Source organism: Amaranthus tricolor, chromosome 5 (assembly GCF_026212465.1).
Source record: "Amaranthus tricolor cultivar Red isolate AtriRed21 chromosome 5, ASM2621246v1, whole genome shotgun sequence".
Taxonomy (NCBI): Eukaryota; Viridiplantae; Streptophyta; class Magnoliopsida; order Caryophyllales; family Amaranthaceae; genus Amaranthus; species Amaranthus tricolor.
The window spans coordinates 19,400,488-19,417,582 of record NC_080051.1 but is presented as its reverse complement, the minus strand read 5'-3'; the positions used below and the strand labels follow the sequence as shown (position 1 = coordinate 19,417,582).

At 33.0% G+C, this 17,095-nt stretch overlaps 3 protein-coding genes across 4 annotated transcripts; all 3 read right to left on the bottom strand.

The window, feature by feature from the left end:
* Positions 1-625: 625 nt before the first annotated feature.
* On the bottom strand, positions 626-6,190 carry LOC130812959 (transcription initiation factor TFIID subunit 15b). Of its 2 annotated transcripts, XR_009042145.1 has the most exons (7): positions 5,835-6,190; positions 5,040-5,154; positions 3,927-4,674; positions 1,735-1,885; positions 1,577-1,658; positions 802-1,006; positions 626-671 (listed from the first exon to the last, which is right to left on the bottom strand). XR_009042145.1 is itself a non-coding variant. In XM_057678618.1 (6 exons), exons 1-6 carry the CDS (start codon positions 6,088-6,090, stop codon positions 898-900), a joined length of 1,461 nt encoding a protein of 486 aa, XP_057534601.1. In that variant the 5' UTR covers positions 6,091-6,190; the 3' UTR covers positions 626-897. The 2 variants fall into 2 exon arrangements, 1 of the variants encoding a protein (XP_057534601.1); XM_057678618.1 differs by having other exon boundaries at positions 626-1,006.
* A 3,798-nt stretch (positions 6,191-9,988) lies between these two features.
* Positions 9,989-12,904, bottom strand: LOC130812883 (glucan endo-1,3-beta-glucosidase 9). The gene is made up of 2 exons (XM_057678515.1): positions 12,349-12,904; positions 9,989-11,301 (listed from the first exon to the last, which is right to left on the bottom strand). The coding sequence occupies exons 1-2, from the start codon at positions 12,726-12,728 to the stop codon at positions 10,206-10,208; spliced, it is 1,476 nt and encodes a 491-aa protein (XP_057534498.1). The 5' UTR covers positions 12,729-12,904; the 3' UTR covers positions 9,989-10,205.
* Positions 12,905-14,372: 1,468 nt separating this feature from the next.
* On the bottom strand, positions 14,373-16,635 carry LOC130813606 (40S ribosomal protein S4). Its single transcript, XM_057679440.1, has 5 exons — positions 16,481-16,635; positions 15,707-15,784; positions 15,422-15,602; positions 15,102-15,199; positions 14,373-15,020 (listed from the first exon to the last, which is right to left on the bottom strand). The coding sequence occupies exons 1-5, from the start codon at positions 16,481-16,483 to the stop codon at positions 14,595-14,597; spliced, it is 786 nt and encodes a 261-aa protein (XP_057535423.1). The 5' UTR covers positions 16,484-16,635; the 3' UTR covers positions 14,373-14,594.
* Positions 16,636-17,095: the final 460 nt, after the last annotated feature.

Sequence of the window (17,095 nt, the reverse complement as noted above, 5' to 3'; positions counted from 1 at the left end):
TCTGATGCTACTGCTCTGCAAGACAAGAGTCTTCAAGCCCGTCACACTCAACCCTCCATTATTAAATGCTTTGCACCGAATCAATGTCCATGGAATATCAAATCAACTTGTGATTCTCAGGTTTCCAAAGCAGCGCTACAACTAACTAGTTTGTTAACGACTCAAAAAGTAAAGACTAGAAACTAGGAAGGACTGGGATCATCATTAACAATCAACAGTACTGAACGTTAAACAATTGAATCTCTTTTCAACTCTTAAATGCATCATACCCAACCAAAACCCGCTTCAATTTTATATTTCCGGGGACTTGATACTAAAAATCAGCTCTCAAAAAAAGAAAAAGAACCGGCAAATGCTCTTAAATGCTTCATACCCAACAAAAACCCGCTTCAGATTTATATTTCCGGGAACTTGATGCTAAAATCAGCTCTCAAAAAGAAAAAGAACCAGCAAACACCACCAAAAGACTACCAGAATTGATTGCACTGGCAAAATATTGGTCAAACTAATAAATGTAATCTAAATCCTGACCATAAGTCCATAAGCTGAAGTGCAAGGACAAAGCCACAACCAAATCTCCTAAACAAAAAGATGCAAACTTAAAAAGAGCAGCACTCACCTGAAATGTTCAACCTACCTTAGCAGCAATTTTGAGATTTATCCATTTGCCTCTATAAAAGACAGTAACACAGTTCAAATCAATCTCAACCCTAGATGAAAAATCCTCTCAAAGTTAACAACTACAAATTACTAAAGGAGTAAAGGGGCAGGGGCATTGCTCAAAGCAAGTGAACAACCTACCTCTTTAGCTCCTTTTGTGAACAAACCCGCAGCGGGACTACAATAACATTCCTCAAGACTACTTTTTCTTAGTACATAATATATGCGGGGAAATTCTCAGTATGGACGTGATCGATTCCCGCCATGGGAATGCCTGTCAGGGCCACCTCCATCTCTATAATCTCTTCGGCGATCTCCACCTCCATAACCACCTCTACCACCGCCTCTATTGTACACAAGAAAAAGATATTTAGCAAAGAAATTGAGATATGAATAATAATATCAAGAGAGTACATACATCACAAGAGGATGAACAATTACTCGTTAGAAAAGTCCCAATATAATTGCAACAGAAAAATCTGAAGCAACTTGACGCAGCAAAAACAACAAAAAAAAAAGGCCCAACATCAAAAGCAATCTTTTTTTAAAGGCAAAAACTTAAGTGTATAATTATAACTCATTTTTCCAACGCATTAAAAACACGATCCATATCCATATATCCATATCCATATCTTTCATTAGTGAAGCATTATATGTACTTCTATAATATAATGAGGCAATTGAACGGTAGGAAAGCCAACTAAGAGATACGGAAAATATAATCAAATGCTCGTTCCCAAATGACGCTCATCCAGAATTGTGCACCATCTATCAAGTTCATGGAGAAGAGCTTAAACAAGCACACGATGTAACTCTTTCTAATCACTAGACCCCAGCACAAAACAGGTAAGTCAGCTTCAGCTTTAAATTTAGACAACTGCACAAGAAAATTAAATTAAAAGTAAAAGAGTAATACCCATGGCCAAAAGACTGAGGAGCCCTTGGAGCAGACTTCTCTGCCATTGCAACACTAATTTTATATCCTCTTATGTCATGACCTACAACAAAAGTAATCATATTATATGAACAATGGACAAATTCGAGTGTCAAAAGAAAAATTCACTTCAAACCTACCGTTAAAAAAACCACCGGCGGAATGAGCAGCTGATGGGTCTTCATATGACAAAACACCATCACCCTTGTTCTTTCCACTATCATCAGTGTATAACTTTATGCTCCAAGGCCACTGATCTTTGTAGCCTCTCTTTTGCTTGATTCTTGCAACCTGAATTGCGAATACAATGTTATTGACACCAACAAATCTCACTTTTTTGGGCTACTTATGTGCATCCTGTCTCTACAGCTTTGACACAGTTTCATAAGTACATAGAAAAATGAAACCCATAAGGGATGTTATAGAGTGAAGGATAGTAATAGGACCTCAACTTTCCTAAACCTTAGAGTTGAGGACCCAAAATTCTCTGTTTAAGTTAAATACTCAATATTAATGGTAGTTATACCCTTACTTATGCGGCTATGCATAAACAGAATTAACCCTAAAGAACAATTAGAAGACCAAATATTCTTCGGCTTAGCTTTTCTATTGACACTTAAAGTGGAAACTAACATTAAAAAATGTAATCATCTATCAAGAGCATCAACTTGGCAACTGGAAGATATAATCCAGAGAGACCACTTGAATACATCATAGTGAAAAAGGAGAACAAAACAAAACATTCCGGAGGGAAAAATAGATTTAAACTACGTAATTATCATACTATGTTAACACGGTGACCAAGAACCAAACCCATCAACTAACCAAAAAACCTAACCAGCTAATTTTGAGCATCCAATATCAACCAAAATTCAGTGGATGTGCCATAGATTTTTTTATTATGTCGAATATCAAACCCAAAATTTGAGAAATTTTTCCACTTGTTTTGAATAAGGTGTTTGACACCCCAATTCAGTTTATTTTAATTTCAATAAATAAATAAATAAATAATAATAATAATAACAATAACATAACAATAACAACAACAATAATAATAATAATAATAATAATAATAATAATAATAATAATAATAGTAATAATAATAATAATAATAATAGAGGTTGAAGTGTATTTCAAAATCAAAGAGGTTGAAGTCTTTACCTGAAACAAAAGGAAAATTTTTAATTTGCATGTATCAAGAAATCCTTGCTATGCAGTTCATTGCACTGAGGAGAAAAGATTGTGTTTTTTTTTTTCCTTTTTCTATCTTCTAACAGAGAATAGTAAGGTCGGGTCCATTGTCTAGAAGATAACACAAAAACTGAGAGAGCTATCTAATTTCCTCCCACTATTGGGGGGAAAATATTAAATGTCCTGTTCTTTTTTGTTTTTGATGAGGTCTAATTTTCATTTCAGTTACCAGCTGAGGTCCTTCAACCTAAACAGAAAAAGGTGGGGTCCTTAACTCTTAATTTTAGAAAAGTTAAGGTGCTAACAATATTATTCATTCGAGTTGAGGAGCATATAATTGGTTCACAATTCGCAGCACGAAAAACAAGCCATTGTTTGCAACCCTCAATAAATAATAAGATGCACTTTCCAATCTATCTCCACAAGATTTTCTCAATTATTTTTTTAATTAGGTGATGGATGCTTTTCGTAGGGACATGATAGGGCATTAAAGTTGACTTCCATAGCCACATTAACATGAAACGTTAATGTTCAAAGTGGAATAATAAACTTTTATCACATTTTAGTAAGTTTCTACGTGAGATCATTACTGATTACAATATGGCTACAAAAGTCCTAATATATATATATATATATATATATATATATATATATATATATATATATATATATATATATATATTATAGAACGATAAAAGCTGAAACTTTCATGGCCACAATAACATGAACATAGTGCATAAAAAGCTATATCAATGTGAGAGTGCTCATAGTGTTCATCATTGACACACAACAGGAAGAGGGAAACATTGAAGAAAACCATTACCAAGTCCGATTCAACGAAATGGGATTAAGAATCGAAACCAAAAATTTAGCCCTTCATTTTTCAAAGCAAGGAACACTCATCTAAAAATAACCTTTCTTATTTAACACACATTATTCAGCAAGAAAATGATCTCAAATATCACATAAAAGATTAAAGTAACACCTTTCAGCAAAACCATCATCAAAGAATATGTTTAAATAGCAGGAAAATTGTGGTTCCAATTTCTAGTTTGTATCAAAAACTGGCAACACAGGGAGGGCTTGATTAAACATTTAAAACACCAATACTTAAGTATTGAAGAGAAGGAAAACATCTTACTGTTCCAATGCTGCCAAAAAGTTCTCTAAGTTCATCTATAGTAACATCCGGTGGCAAATTTGAGATGTAAATCCTTGCGTTATCACAGGAATCTCCGCAATTTTCATCACATTGCTTCACTTTTGCAGGTGCATCAGCAGATGCTGGAGCTTCTCCACCATAACCACCACCTGAATGTCTCTGACCACCACCATAGCCACCACTAGGTGGACCACCTCGACCACCACCCCTATAATCTCCAGAAGCATCAGCCCCATATCCACTTGGTTGTGCACCATATGATGGATATGATCCAGGGCCACCAGTATAGCTTGCCAGGGGAGGAACAGCAGAATCATTGCCATATGCAGGGTTCGCTCCATAAGGGTTCTGTGAAGGAGGGTAAGCGCCGCCAGCCCCGCCATAAGAAGGTGCAGGTGGGGGAGCTTGGCCATGTCCCCCGTCATTTCTACTCTGTCCGTATCCACCGTCATTTCTTCCTTGGCCGTACCCACCATCACTTCTACCTTGACCATACCCACCATCCGACCCACCCCTGCTACCACCACCTCTCCCACCTTCATAATTGTTATCCCTACTACCCCTATCTCCTCTATCACCTCCATAACCTCCACTTCCTCCTCTATTGTAACCACCACCTCCACCTCTATAGTCTCCACCACCTCCACCGCCGCTGCCAGCGCCAGCAGGAGCAGGAGCCCCACACTTGTTACAAGCAGTTCTTCTAGCAAAGTTCAGGTTCCCACAACTACAAAAATAATATTTTCAGGTGTCATACTCTAAACTGAAGTCTAAAAAACATTAGTAACCAAGATCAAAAACTTGTTTAGGACCAATAAGTAACAAACTAGAACAAAATGATTAATCTTAGACGAAAATTACACCAAGCTTAAACATTCAACTGTAAATAGCTTTACCGTGTATCAATATAAAATAGAGAATAAGTGAATAAAGCAGATAGTTACAAAACTTTCAACTAAACTTCAATGAGAACAAAACTTAGCAAGACAAATATAACCAGTTTCATCATCTAGTATATTCAGAATACAAAACCACAGAGCAAGAGGATCGTTAGAAAATAGCTTGAAGAAAATCGTGGAGTCAAAGATATACCCTGGATTGGGACAGGACCAGTCTCCATCTCTGCCACTTCCTCCATGACCAGCACCGCCACCTCTGCCTCCTCTTCCTCCACCACGACCTCCTCGATCTCCTTGATATCCACCACCTTCATACATCATCATAACACAATTTCCAACCGGAAATCAATCATCGCAATAAATTCGATCCATTTCAATCAACTAGAAACTTCAATAACCAAAATTCACAATACTCAAAGAAAGAAAAGGAGGGAAAATTAATTATCAAATACTACAAATTTCAAGCATCAAATTACAAAATCACAACCACGGTAACAAACCTTCCTGTGGTGTTTAAAGGGTGATAAAGGATGTGACTTAGTTCTTAATCCATGGTAAATGTATTGTGGTGAAAAGGGGTGAAAAGGGGTAAAAATGATACAAGGATCAAAAGGCTTTCAGTGAAGAATTGTCACTTGGAGCAAGTTCTTTTACTTTGTTTCTTGTTTTAACTTAGGATTGTAAGTTCTTAATCCCTATATATTATAAATAGGGCTAAAGGTGAACCACTTAAATCTTTGTGTTGGTTTGATTGGGTTCTTGATTGCTTGAATTGGGCTCTTGGTGGGTTGCACATTTCAATTCTGTTTTGGGTGTTTGTGTGAGGCTTGTTCTAGAGACTTAACCTTTGATCTTTGGGTGTGAGTGTTAATTTGTTCACTGCCGTTGCATTAATTGAAATTATCTCAATCGAATTATATCAAATCCTATCCTTAAAAAACTAACTCAAAACTCTCAAAAAAATAATATTAGTAAGGATCAAATATACCTCGATTATCAGGATTACCGCCATAACCACCACCACCTCCACCGCCATAGCCTCCTCCAGAACCACCACGACCTCCATATCCTCCCCCTCTACCGCCTCCACGACCACCTCCATATCCACCGCCTCCGTCACCTCCATAGCCGCCTCCGTCACCACCACGACCACCACCATAACCACCTCCATCTCCGCCATATCCGCCTCCACCATAACCTCCACTGGAAAGAGGTTGATTGGATTCGCCGCCACCGCCGTACATCGTGAGTCAAGATCTAGGGTTTGTTGAACAGAGTTTCTTGAGATAGAAAGAGGGAAGGGGATGAAGAGATAAACAGAGTATATATTAAGGGGAAGCGATTTTAATTATTAGGGCAAGAGATAAATACACGAAGCCACCTAGATATTTTGTGTTTTAACCGCTACTACCTCGATTACTTACCGCTTTCATAAAACGTCTTCCGTTCTGTCACTTGTTCAGTATCGATGAATGATGAGGGTAAAGTAAAAAAGAAATGACAAAATGTTAAAAAACTACTTAGTATATGCTCTATTTTGCAAAAAACTACCTTAAATAAAAATTTTTGCAAAAAACTACCTTATATAATACAATTGTTTGCAAAGCACTACCTTATAACGGATTGTGGCCTTTGACCGCTATCTTTAACCGTTGACCCGCATGTGAGACGCACGTGATGCATTACTGTATTTAATTTATTATTATTATTATTATTATTATTATTATTATTATTATTATTATTATTATTATTATTATTATTATTATTATTATTATTATTACTATTATTATTATAATTAATTTTTTTAAAAAAATAAAAATAAAAATAATAATAATAATAATTTAAAATAAAATAAAAATAAAAACAAAAGTAAAATAATAATAATAATAATAATAATAATAATAAAATAAACAAAATAAAAATTTTTAAAAAAAATTTAAAATAAAATTAATTTTTATTTTTTTTACTTTTGTTTTTATTTTTATTTTATTTAAAATTTTTATTATTATTATTTTTTTTATTTTTAAAAAAATTAAAAATAATAATAATAATAATAATAATAATAATAATAATAATAATAATAATAATAATAATAATAAATATAAATAAAAACAAAAATTAAAAAAATAATAATAATAACTAAAATTAAAAAAAATAAAATAATAATAATAATAATAATAATAATAATAATAATAATAATAATAATAATAATAATAATAATAATAAAATTAAAATTAAAAATAAAAATAAAAAAATAATTATAATAATAAAAAAATATATAAAAAAATTAGTTTTTTTAAATTTTTTTTATTTTTATATTTATTATTATTTTTTTTATTTTTACTTTTCTTTATATTTTTATTTTATTTAAAATTTTTATTATTATTATTTTTTTTTATTTAAAAAAAAAATAATAATAATAATAATAATAATAATAATAATAATAAAAATAATAAAAATAAAAAATAATAATAATAATAATAAATATAAAATATAAAAAATAATTTTATTTTAAATTTTTTTTAAAATTTTTATTTTATTTATTTTATTATTATTATTTTTTTTGTTTGTTTTTATTTTTATTTTATTTTAAATTTTTATTATTATTATTTTTTTTTTAAAAAAAAAAAAATAATAATAATAATAATAATAATAATAATAATAATAATAAAAATAAAAATAAAAATAAAAACAAAAATTAAAAAAAAAATAAAAATAAAAATTAAATACAGTACTGCATCACGTGCGTCTCACATGCGGGTCAACGTTTAAAGATAGCGGTCAAAGTCCACAATCCGTTATAAGGTAGTGTTTTGCAAACAATTGTATTATATAAGGTAGTTTTTTGCAAAAATTTTTATTTAAGGTAGTTTTTTTGCAAAATGGGGCATATACTAGATAGTTTTTTAACATTTTGCCAAAAGAAATTCCCTTGTTTTCAAAATCATTGCTCGTACTTTCTAAAATATCCTTAGATTTAACGGAAATAAATAAGTTTTTTATATTTTCTCATAATCTCCAAAGTCTTTTATATTTTCTTACAATATCCAATTTATTAATTAGCCATGAATAATTTAAATTTTAAGGGTATTTGTTTAGAGTAAACTCGGTAACTGGATGACAAGCTATAACAAATTTTATTTTAAAAAAAAATAAATTAAAATAAAATGTCAAAAAAATGTCAAAATATATTTCTGTCTTTTTATTATTCAAAAATTTTTCATGTAAATTTTCTAAATTTTTTTCTAATTTTACATTAATTTTCAATTTACTTTTTGATAAATTACCTATTATAGCAGGTTATTTGGTTACCCAAGTCTACTCTAGACAAATACCTCTAAAAGTTGAGATTATTTATTGTTAATCAATAAGAGGAATTATTGTAGAAAATATGAAAAGGTTGGATTCTTTTAGGTAATTTTTCCTTAAAAAATAGTAATAAAATAATAGAATTATTTAGTTAGCGGTTTTTTTGTTGATTTTGAATTATTGATTGGTCAAAAAACAAAAATTACATTTGGTAAATGAAATTTAGTCAACTGAAAATGTAAGCTTTTTAAACAAAAATGATTATAAAATTTTATTAGCCTATTTAATTAACTGACTTATTGGCTCATTTTTTCATGATAGATAGTCAATAACCAAGAGTTAAGCCTTTTTTTTACTTGAGTTGATGATATTATCTTAACTGATGTAAATAATGCTTATATAATTCTAATTAATATATTGAAATGATATGTATCCTCATTGTTAATGCCGGGTGACGTTTATTAGCAAAATCCTTCTTAAACTTGTCCTTTTAACTTTTGATATATTTTTTAAATTTAGCCATCTGTATTCTCTTTTTCAAAATCATTTACTCCTTATTCATTAAAATATTTCTTCTATCTATTCATCCTTTTTATCATTTCCTCAAATTATTTGTACCAAATATTTTAAAAGAAAGCATAAAATGATAATTAACGATTATAAGGATATATGGAGTATTATATGTTAAAAGTTTAAAGCTATGAGGTATCTTAAATACCTCCCTTGAACAATATTTACTTTAATTAATAGGTTCAACAATACTTTAATGAATAAATTTCACACACTTGAAATTAACTATCAAGACAAAGATCCCACCTTACAACGGAAATCACTCTCAATACTAATGCAAAAAAGAAGAAAAACTCTCTTGATATTCACCTTAGCCCCTCTTTATGTATTAGCCTTTTCACCTTACTTCTAGTGATGCTCTAAGCCTATATATAATGCTTGCAACCTTTTAGAATCAACCCTAGCAAATAGACCTTTTGCTGCCCAAGGAAAATTCGAAACAAAAAACAACATTTGGCCCTTTAAACTGGTAGCTCGAACGAGAAAGGCCACTACTTGAACGAGCGCCTTGCACACTTATTCACTAAATGCTATTGTCTTTTGCCTTGTTCAAGGCATCCTCGAGCTTCCCCTTAAAACTCATTTTCGAGCCCAATATGACCAAAATCGTTTTGACGGCGATTTTTCTGAACGCTTAGTTTAAAAAATAACTTTTTTTCAAATTATCTTTAATTTACCTTGACCTATCCCATTTATTTAAAATATTTATAATAATAACATTGTTGAATTAATACACACATTTAGTTTGATGCTGAGACATACTTGTTATGAGAAGAGGATAAAGACTTATCATCCATTCAAAACTGAGAGTTCTCATAGTGAGGAGAGTAATATCCAAAAGAATTTCAATGAGTATTAAAATAAAATCTTATGTATGGTCACAAATGTTGTGCTCCCTCTAATTCATAGTAGATTTTCACATGTATAAATTAAGGAAGAAACTACTATAAAAAGGTGTCTATATGTACAATTCAAAGAGGAGACCATAACAAAAAGGTGACCATATGTGTCAAAAATTATTATTCAAAATAGAAATTGGACAATTCGGGTGAATTGACCTAAAAAGGAAATGATATATTTGCTCAAAAATCAGAGGGAGTAAATCCTATTTGTAAGGTATAAAAATAAAATGAGTCATATGTAACTTTGATTGTGCAATGTGAGAATTGTAAAGCTTTAAGCACAAGGAAAAACATGGGTCGACCAGTCGGGGCAATGGCGGATCTAGCGCCATAAGTTCGAGCGAACTAAAGTTGCACAAGCTTTTAAATCAAGCAAAAAAATAAAATTCTTATAGACAGTTGTCATTTATCACCCTCTTAGAAAAAAAAATGCAAGTTTACATACTGATGCACCAAATCAGTGCATTACTTGAACATTTATCCTGAACTGTCTACCTAAAATAACTCTGGGATAGCAGTCAGCAGCTACACAGAAGTAACTGAAAATTGCTGCTTACTGAAAATCACAGCTTACCTGATCATACCAGAAATACAGCCGCGGTCAAAAGAATCAAGTACATAAACAAAGGTACTCGAAGAAAACGCCCATAGGAAGTCCAGAGTTGAACAAAGAATCTGCAGTTATCTACAGACGGGTCGACAGTGGTAACTAAGCCTAACCCACCAAAATCGCAGCTATCAGGGCTTTGATCATGCTGCTGATAATAGCTATTAAACGCATATGATATGTTTCCTGGCCACGTTAGGTTGAAACATGAGCCGCCAGGAGATAGAGCACTGCAATCTGACGATGAGCACGCATCTAATGCACTAGCCGAGGCGTTTCCCAAGTCCTTGTTGTCGTTCACAACACACCATTTGGCCGAGAGATACTCTACATTTTGGGCATTCACGAGGTTTCGTGTGCCTTGCCCCATATCAATATGATATTTGGCCTGCCCATCGAAAGTGAAAATTCCCCAGTGTCTTTCGAAACCACCATCAGCGATGCTTCTTTGATCCTCGTCTAGGAGGCTGAGAATGTATGCTTGTTTTGGCGGGTTGTGGGGTCGCAATGGCGTCCCTGGCTTCTCACGAAGATGAGTCAATAAGCCTTTCATGAATGTTTCTGCTGTCGAGAAATTGGCGTTAACAGCTCCATCTGTCGGCCATCCAATTTGATCGATGATGATATCCATTTGGGGATAGCTAGCACCCGATAGTGCGGTCACCAGCGTATCATAGCACAAACTAAAGCTGTTATCGTAAAGCTTGTGATTATCTTTACGAGGGTGGGAAGTTTCTCGGAATAGAGAGAAAAAAAGAGAAATGTTCTTATTCTGTTGGAGAAGGTGAAACGGGGATATGCTCGACAAAAATGGTGAGTTGTGTTTTGAGAGAAATGTAAGGAGCTGAGCCATGGTCTTGTTTAGATCGGCTCTAAAACGCCCTTTTGAAGGCAAGCCCGATTCTGATATGAAGGCATCGTAGCTACATGGAACAACCACCTTTACCTCGTCCCCTACATTTGCCCGTTTTAGGGCTGCTTGAATGTTGATAGCAGCTCCAACAACAAAGGGAATATACCTTCCTCCATATGATTGCAGAAAAGGATCGTCTCCAACGGCAATATACCTGTCAGTTATTAGTCAGCAATGAGAGGGTAATATCTATGGTAAAATTAGCAATATATCTCCAACAAATTTGAATTATACATGAACAATAAACCAGTTCAAGAATGTGTTTGTTTATCTATGAAAAAGTAGGATAAAGCCATGGTGCATGCAGTTAGGGTCGGGATTTAGGCACAAGAAAATTATTGAGGCGCTCTAGACAAGCATTAGCACTACATCCTGATAGCAGCAAGCCACTTTGTATGTTCCGTACATCATCATTTGCTATTGCATCCTAATATGGATTATCACATAATTCCTATTTATAGCTTGTTATTAAGTTCATCTTCTACTTAACTGAAAGTCTGAAATTTTCTATCAAAGACACATTGTATCGCAATTTGTTATAGTATATAACATATCTTGGAGTCTCAACCATCAACTTAAGCTTTTAGTTGAGTTGGTTCCTTAACATGATATCAGAATCAGTGTGACTTGTCACGGTTTCGAATCCGAAACACCCCTTAAATCCAAGTGGAAAATTCTGCACCATTTAGGAAGATGGGCCTGCGTTGCATCCACACTTCTTCCAAAGGGCTCTCGTGTGAGGGAGTGTGTTAGCGTGCGTAATATATGTTGGAGTCTCAACCACCAGCTTAAGTTTTTTGTTGAATTGGTTTCTTTAAACAATTAGTCAAATTAGGTAAGCCCATAATTCCAAGTTAAGATCTTTCAGTAACACATAAACACCTAAACCAGTGTGCCAAGGCTCCCCTCTAAAATAAAGGCTGAGATTGGTTCATAACAAAATCACTTTACAGAACAACTAGTTTTCTCCAATGGTGGAAAAGATCTTCCTTTTAGAAAGTATGGCATTTTCTCTATACCTTTCACTTTCTCTTCCTACTTTTTATTCAAAATAAACCAAACAAAGCCTAAAAACTCACAAACAACCCTCAAATTTACATCAAACAATCAGAATTCCAAGAAAAAATCATCAAAATAGCAACAACAACTGAATATCACATCATATCATAAAAATAAAGAGAAAAAGAGAGAAAAAACGTACTGAATACGAACTTTAGGAGAAGAATCAGATAGATAGCGAGTAAGATTATCATGAACCCAACTCTGAGCTGCCTTAAAAGAAGAGTTTAACTTGGGCAACATTGAATTAGGAATACCCAAAATAACCTCAATTTTGGAGCCTTGAAGAGCTTGAAGAACAAAAGGGTCGGCTTCAAACAGTCTAACTTTGGCAACATTGTTGAGCTTAAGAAGTTGCACAACTTGAGAAGGAGGAAGTGGGTGTGAAGCATTTCTTCCCCAATTAACTCCAATAGAGGTAGATGTACTTTCCACTTTTAGAACATTACTATTAATAGAAATGACAAGTATCATCAACAAAAGCTTTGGGTCGAAACTCAGGATGTAGTGAAGTAAAGACATTGTAATAGAAGTAATCAATGAGCATTCGAAGTTGTGTTAGGTTTTTTTTTTGTCAAGAAGTGAAAAGAATTGGCAAATATGGGTGGACTGGTTTTGAAATTTGGCTCATTTTGAGTAAAATGGTGCAGAGTCAGCATTTAGTAACGTCTCTGTTGGGATAGTCTGTTATCAATGTTTTGTGCTTGTGCTGTCAGCGCAGCTGTGTGCAACTAGACTGCTACTAACATTGTGTGTTCAAAATTTCCCATTAGTTCTATTTATTTTTTATCAATATTTACTTATTACTTTTAATTTTTATTTTATTTTTAATCCATAAGTTAAAATATAATTACGTGGGATCTTATTTGATTCGTCTCAATACAAGGATTATCAATATCAACTTTTTATAACTTTTAATTAGAAATAATTAGAGATATTAAAAGTTATAATTTTACCTCGACAAGCATAAAAAAACTAAATAAAACTAATGGGTTGAATTGGAGATAATATAAAATAAGGAAAGTATTTAATAAGTGTGTCATAAAATCTTTTCTCAATTGAAGAAACTTATATCACTTTTGTCAAGCAAGGTCTTGACTTCAATCCTCACTTAGTTCCTTTCTTTTCCTCGATTTATTTTATACTCCATGAGAAAATACTAGTAGTCATAGTGTGTGGTTGCCTTCAAGTGACAAAGAAAATATAATTTTTTGTGGTCTTTTGCAAGATGGCGGATGTGTTGGGCTCATCCTCATTTCTCATTGCCTTTCAATGGAAGAGAAATTATGCAAATTCAGTGGCAAAATACAAAACAAAAATAAAAAAAATAAGGGGCAGTTTTAAACACTCCAACATTAATTTAAAAATTATACTCAAAATAAATCACATTTTTAAATACTTCAATAATCACATCTTTCTATCATAAAATGTTGGACAATACTTGGATATATTATATAAGAAACCATTGAATAGTTTTGCTTGATAAGAAGATCATGGCACGCTCATTCCCATACGTTAGACTAGTTCCTAAATTTGGCCAAATATAAAACTTCCCCAATTTTGTAAAGCAATTTTAATTACAATATTGAAATTGAAAATATTAAAATTTAAGAATTTTCTCATCTGTAATCTGATATTTATAGTGGCATTTCCTTGCAAAAATAAGTCATTCCTGTCTATTACATATTTATTACACATTGTTCCTAAATTTTCTTCAACTTATGTATTTACTGAACTACCCATCAAAGCCACCAAACAATTCAAATACTATAAATTCTGACAATTTTCAATCACTTCACTTGAAAACCATTATGTGGTGTTCATATAAAATTCTAGCTTAAAGTTTTGTGGTATTTCTGTTAAGATCACTTAAATCCAAAATGATAAATGTTCACCTAAATCACTTGATAAACGCCTTATCTTCCACACTATTCAATGTAATTTTTTTAATTTAACACATTGTTATCACTTGTTTTGTGTTTTTTTCTGGATTCGCCACCTTCAACATCAACCAACATCAACATCAACTAGTTTAAGAGAAGATAAGCTGGCTTCTATGGATACTCAACAACATTGTGATCTATAGCAGTAGGCATTATATACTTCTATGAACATATGATAAGCTGGCTTCAAAAGCTTTTTAAACTAATTTAAGATGCAAATAACTTACCAGAAAAGCAAAGACATTATGCATAAACAAAAAGGTTCAACAAGCAGCAAGAAATACCATGGTTCCATGTGAAAAACTTGAACTCTCTGGTTCAGAAGCAACTCTATTCTATGATTGCTTAATAAACTATAAAATTTGAAACAGTTCAAACTACAAAAACTCTACCGCGCCAAATGTCCCAACAAACAAAAATGGACCATGTCATTATCAAGATTAATTTAAGCAGCTGCCTTCTCGGCTCTCTTGCGTGCCTCCTCAATGATGGAAAGCTTAATACCCTTGCCCTTGGGGAGAGACACCCAAGGCTTTGTACCTTTACCAATGATGAACACATTTCCCATTCGGGTAGCAAACTCATGACCTTGAGAATCCTGAACGTGAATGGTCTCAAAGCTACCCTTATGCTTCTCCCTGTTCTTGATAACTCCTACACGCCCTCTGTTCCTTCCACCAGTGACCATAACCACATTTCCAACATCAAACTTGATGAAGTCAACAATCTTGTTCTCCTCCAAGTCAAGCTTGATGGTGTCATTGGCCTTGATGAGGGGGTCTGGGTAACGAATGGTCCTTCCATCATATGTGTTAAGGTATGGAATACCTTTGTTACCGAACTGGACATTGCGAACCTTGCAGAGCTTGAACTGCAAGAAAAATTCCATATTAGCATTACCCTAAAAAGAACTATTTACATCAATGGAAACAACATGTGCAACAAAACCAACCTTGGCCTCCTCATCCCTGACTGAATGAAGCCTAAAACGACCCTTGACATCATAGAGAAGTCGGAAGTTTTCATTGGTTTTCGGGATGGAAATGACATCTGGAACAAAAAGCAAGTAATAAGTTAGAAATCATTTAGAGACAACAGAGTCACAATAAAACCAAACAGCTGCAAAAAATTTCCCAAACAAACAATAATATAGTTGCTTTCATCAACAGGGGGATCAGTTGAAAGTATTTAACCAGCAAAAACACCCACAAACATCTCTAATCCAAACAGAAAAATGGCTCTAAAAAGCATCGACGAAGTATAGATGCATACCCATAAAACCAGCAGGATAGGTCTTGTCAGTCCTGACCTTTCCATCTACCAAAACTTGACGTTGCATCAGAATAGCAATGACTTCACGGTAAACCAAAGCATACTTCAACCTGTTACGCAGGATAAGAATAAGTGGCAAACACTCCCTAGCCTTGTGAGGTCCAGAGGATGGTTTGGGTGCCTACACGAAAGCAAACACAATACATCAGGCAAACAAATATGGCGAATGAATCTCAGAATTCACGATAAACAAAATGCCTCATCAATAATGAAAACTTTACATACAAATGCTCCTCCCAATTTGTCGAGCATCCAATGCTTGGGGGCATTGAGCCTCTTCATATGTTTCTTCAAACCTCTCGCCTGCAGAAACAGATTATTAATTAGTAAATTGTTATTTCAGATATCAAAAGCACACATTCCCAAACTAGACAATTAAAACAGCAAATGGTTTGCTGACCAACGATACACATCTAATTTAACGATTAGCCACTTCGAAAACCATTCTCCCTTGTCTATTCCATAAGACATTGATCCAGCTCAAGTAATTTTCACTCAATAGAAATAAATTACGATAAACATAACCCAGTTTATCCATGAAAACTGACTTATAAAAAAATATATACAAAAAAAATTAATATACCATTGTTATTAAGTCAAAAAACTACCAAATAGCATCAAAAAATTGGGGTTAAGAGGCAGAAAAACTGAAAATTAACATATATACATCTACTGCAACAAAATTAATTAGCGAAATAAACGATTAAACGGCAAAAAAAACGAATGTTTAATCAACAACTCCAATCACCAAACATTACAAAATTGGAGTCCTGAAAATCTAAAAACAGAAACGAAGAGGTAAAGTAAAGCAATGAATCAGACAAACATCATAGATTTCGAGAAGTGGAGTAAATCTAATGTCAAATAAGCCAAAAATCCGATCTCAAAATATCGACTATACAATAATATCATCAAAATATAAATATGAAACAAACTGGATTGGGAAAATCATCTTTGGAAAAGCGATAACAATAAACCCTAATAAGGATAGAGAGAAACCATTTTCGAGTGTTGATCTGCTTTGCCTCCGGTACCGCTGGATGCTCCTGGTTTGGAGTTTTGAAGGGGTAGAAATGCTGCGCAAAAACCCTAACCCTCTATTTATACCAGCACTCTCACGGACCTTCAGAGTTTAGACGTTTATCAGGCCCAGCGGATCTATAAGTGTAAAACTATAAAAAAATCACATATATTAAGATTATTATCTGTTACACGATTTAATACGGGTTGATTTAATTTTTATTTTCTTAAAAATAATGAAAAAATAGCTTTATTTAGTTATTTGGTGTGTTAGTTCAACTCAAATAATTGATGGTCTCATGTAAGACTTATATTTTTAAATGAGATAGTTTATAATTTCTATTAGATTGATTCAATGTATATTTATTGTTTTAAAGTGATCAATTTTAATCTTAAAATTATCACTTACAAATATTATACCCTTAAATTGATCTCTTACAATCTTAAATTGATAAATAATTAATGAATCAATGTAATAATTTAAAATATAGTTTTTTTAAAAAAAAATTGATACTTAATATCGTAATTTGCGTGTCTTAATACCCTTCTCCCTCTGTCAGCTTTTTTTTATGAACCTCATCGCAGTACTTCCAT

Excerpts from the sequence above, each read along its gene's own strand:
- LOC130812883 (XM_057678515.1), bottom strand. The coding sequence starts at position 12,728 with ATGTCTTTACTTCACTACATCCTGAGTTTCGACCCAAAGCTTTTGTTG. Across the intron at positions 11,302-12,348 it reads TCTCCTAAAGTTCGTATTCA|GTATATTGCCGTTGGAGACG; the intron begins GTACGTTTTTTC and ends AATAACTGACAG.
- LOC130813606 (XM_057679440.1), bottom strand. Across the intron at positions 15,603-15,706 it reads ACAAATTGGGAGGAGCATTT|GCACCCAAACCATCCTCTGG; the intron begins GTATGTAAAGTT and ends GCTTTCGTGTAG. Across the intron at positions 15,200-15,421 it reads CTATCCTGCTGGTTTTATGG|ATGTCATTTCCATCCCGAAA; the intron begins GTATGCATCTAT and ends TTTTTGTTCCAG.
- LOC130812959 (XM_057678618.1), bottom strand. The coding sequence starts at position 6,090 with ATGTACGGCGGTGGCGGCGAATCCAATCAACCTCTTTCCAGTGGAGGT. Across the intron at positions 1,659-1,734 it reads CGCCGGTGGTTTTTTTAACG|GTCATGACATAAGAGGATAT; the intron begins GTAGGTTTGAAG and ends CTTTTGTTGTAG. Across the intron at positions 1,007-1,576 it reads CCTCAGTCTTTTGGCCATGG|AGGCGGTGGTAGAGGTGGTT; the intron begins GTATTACTCTTT and ends TGTGTACAATAG.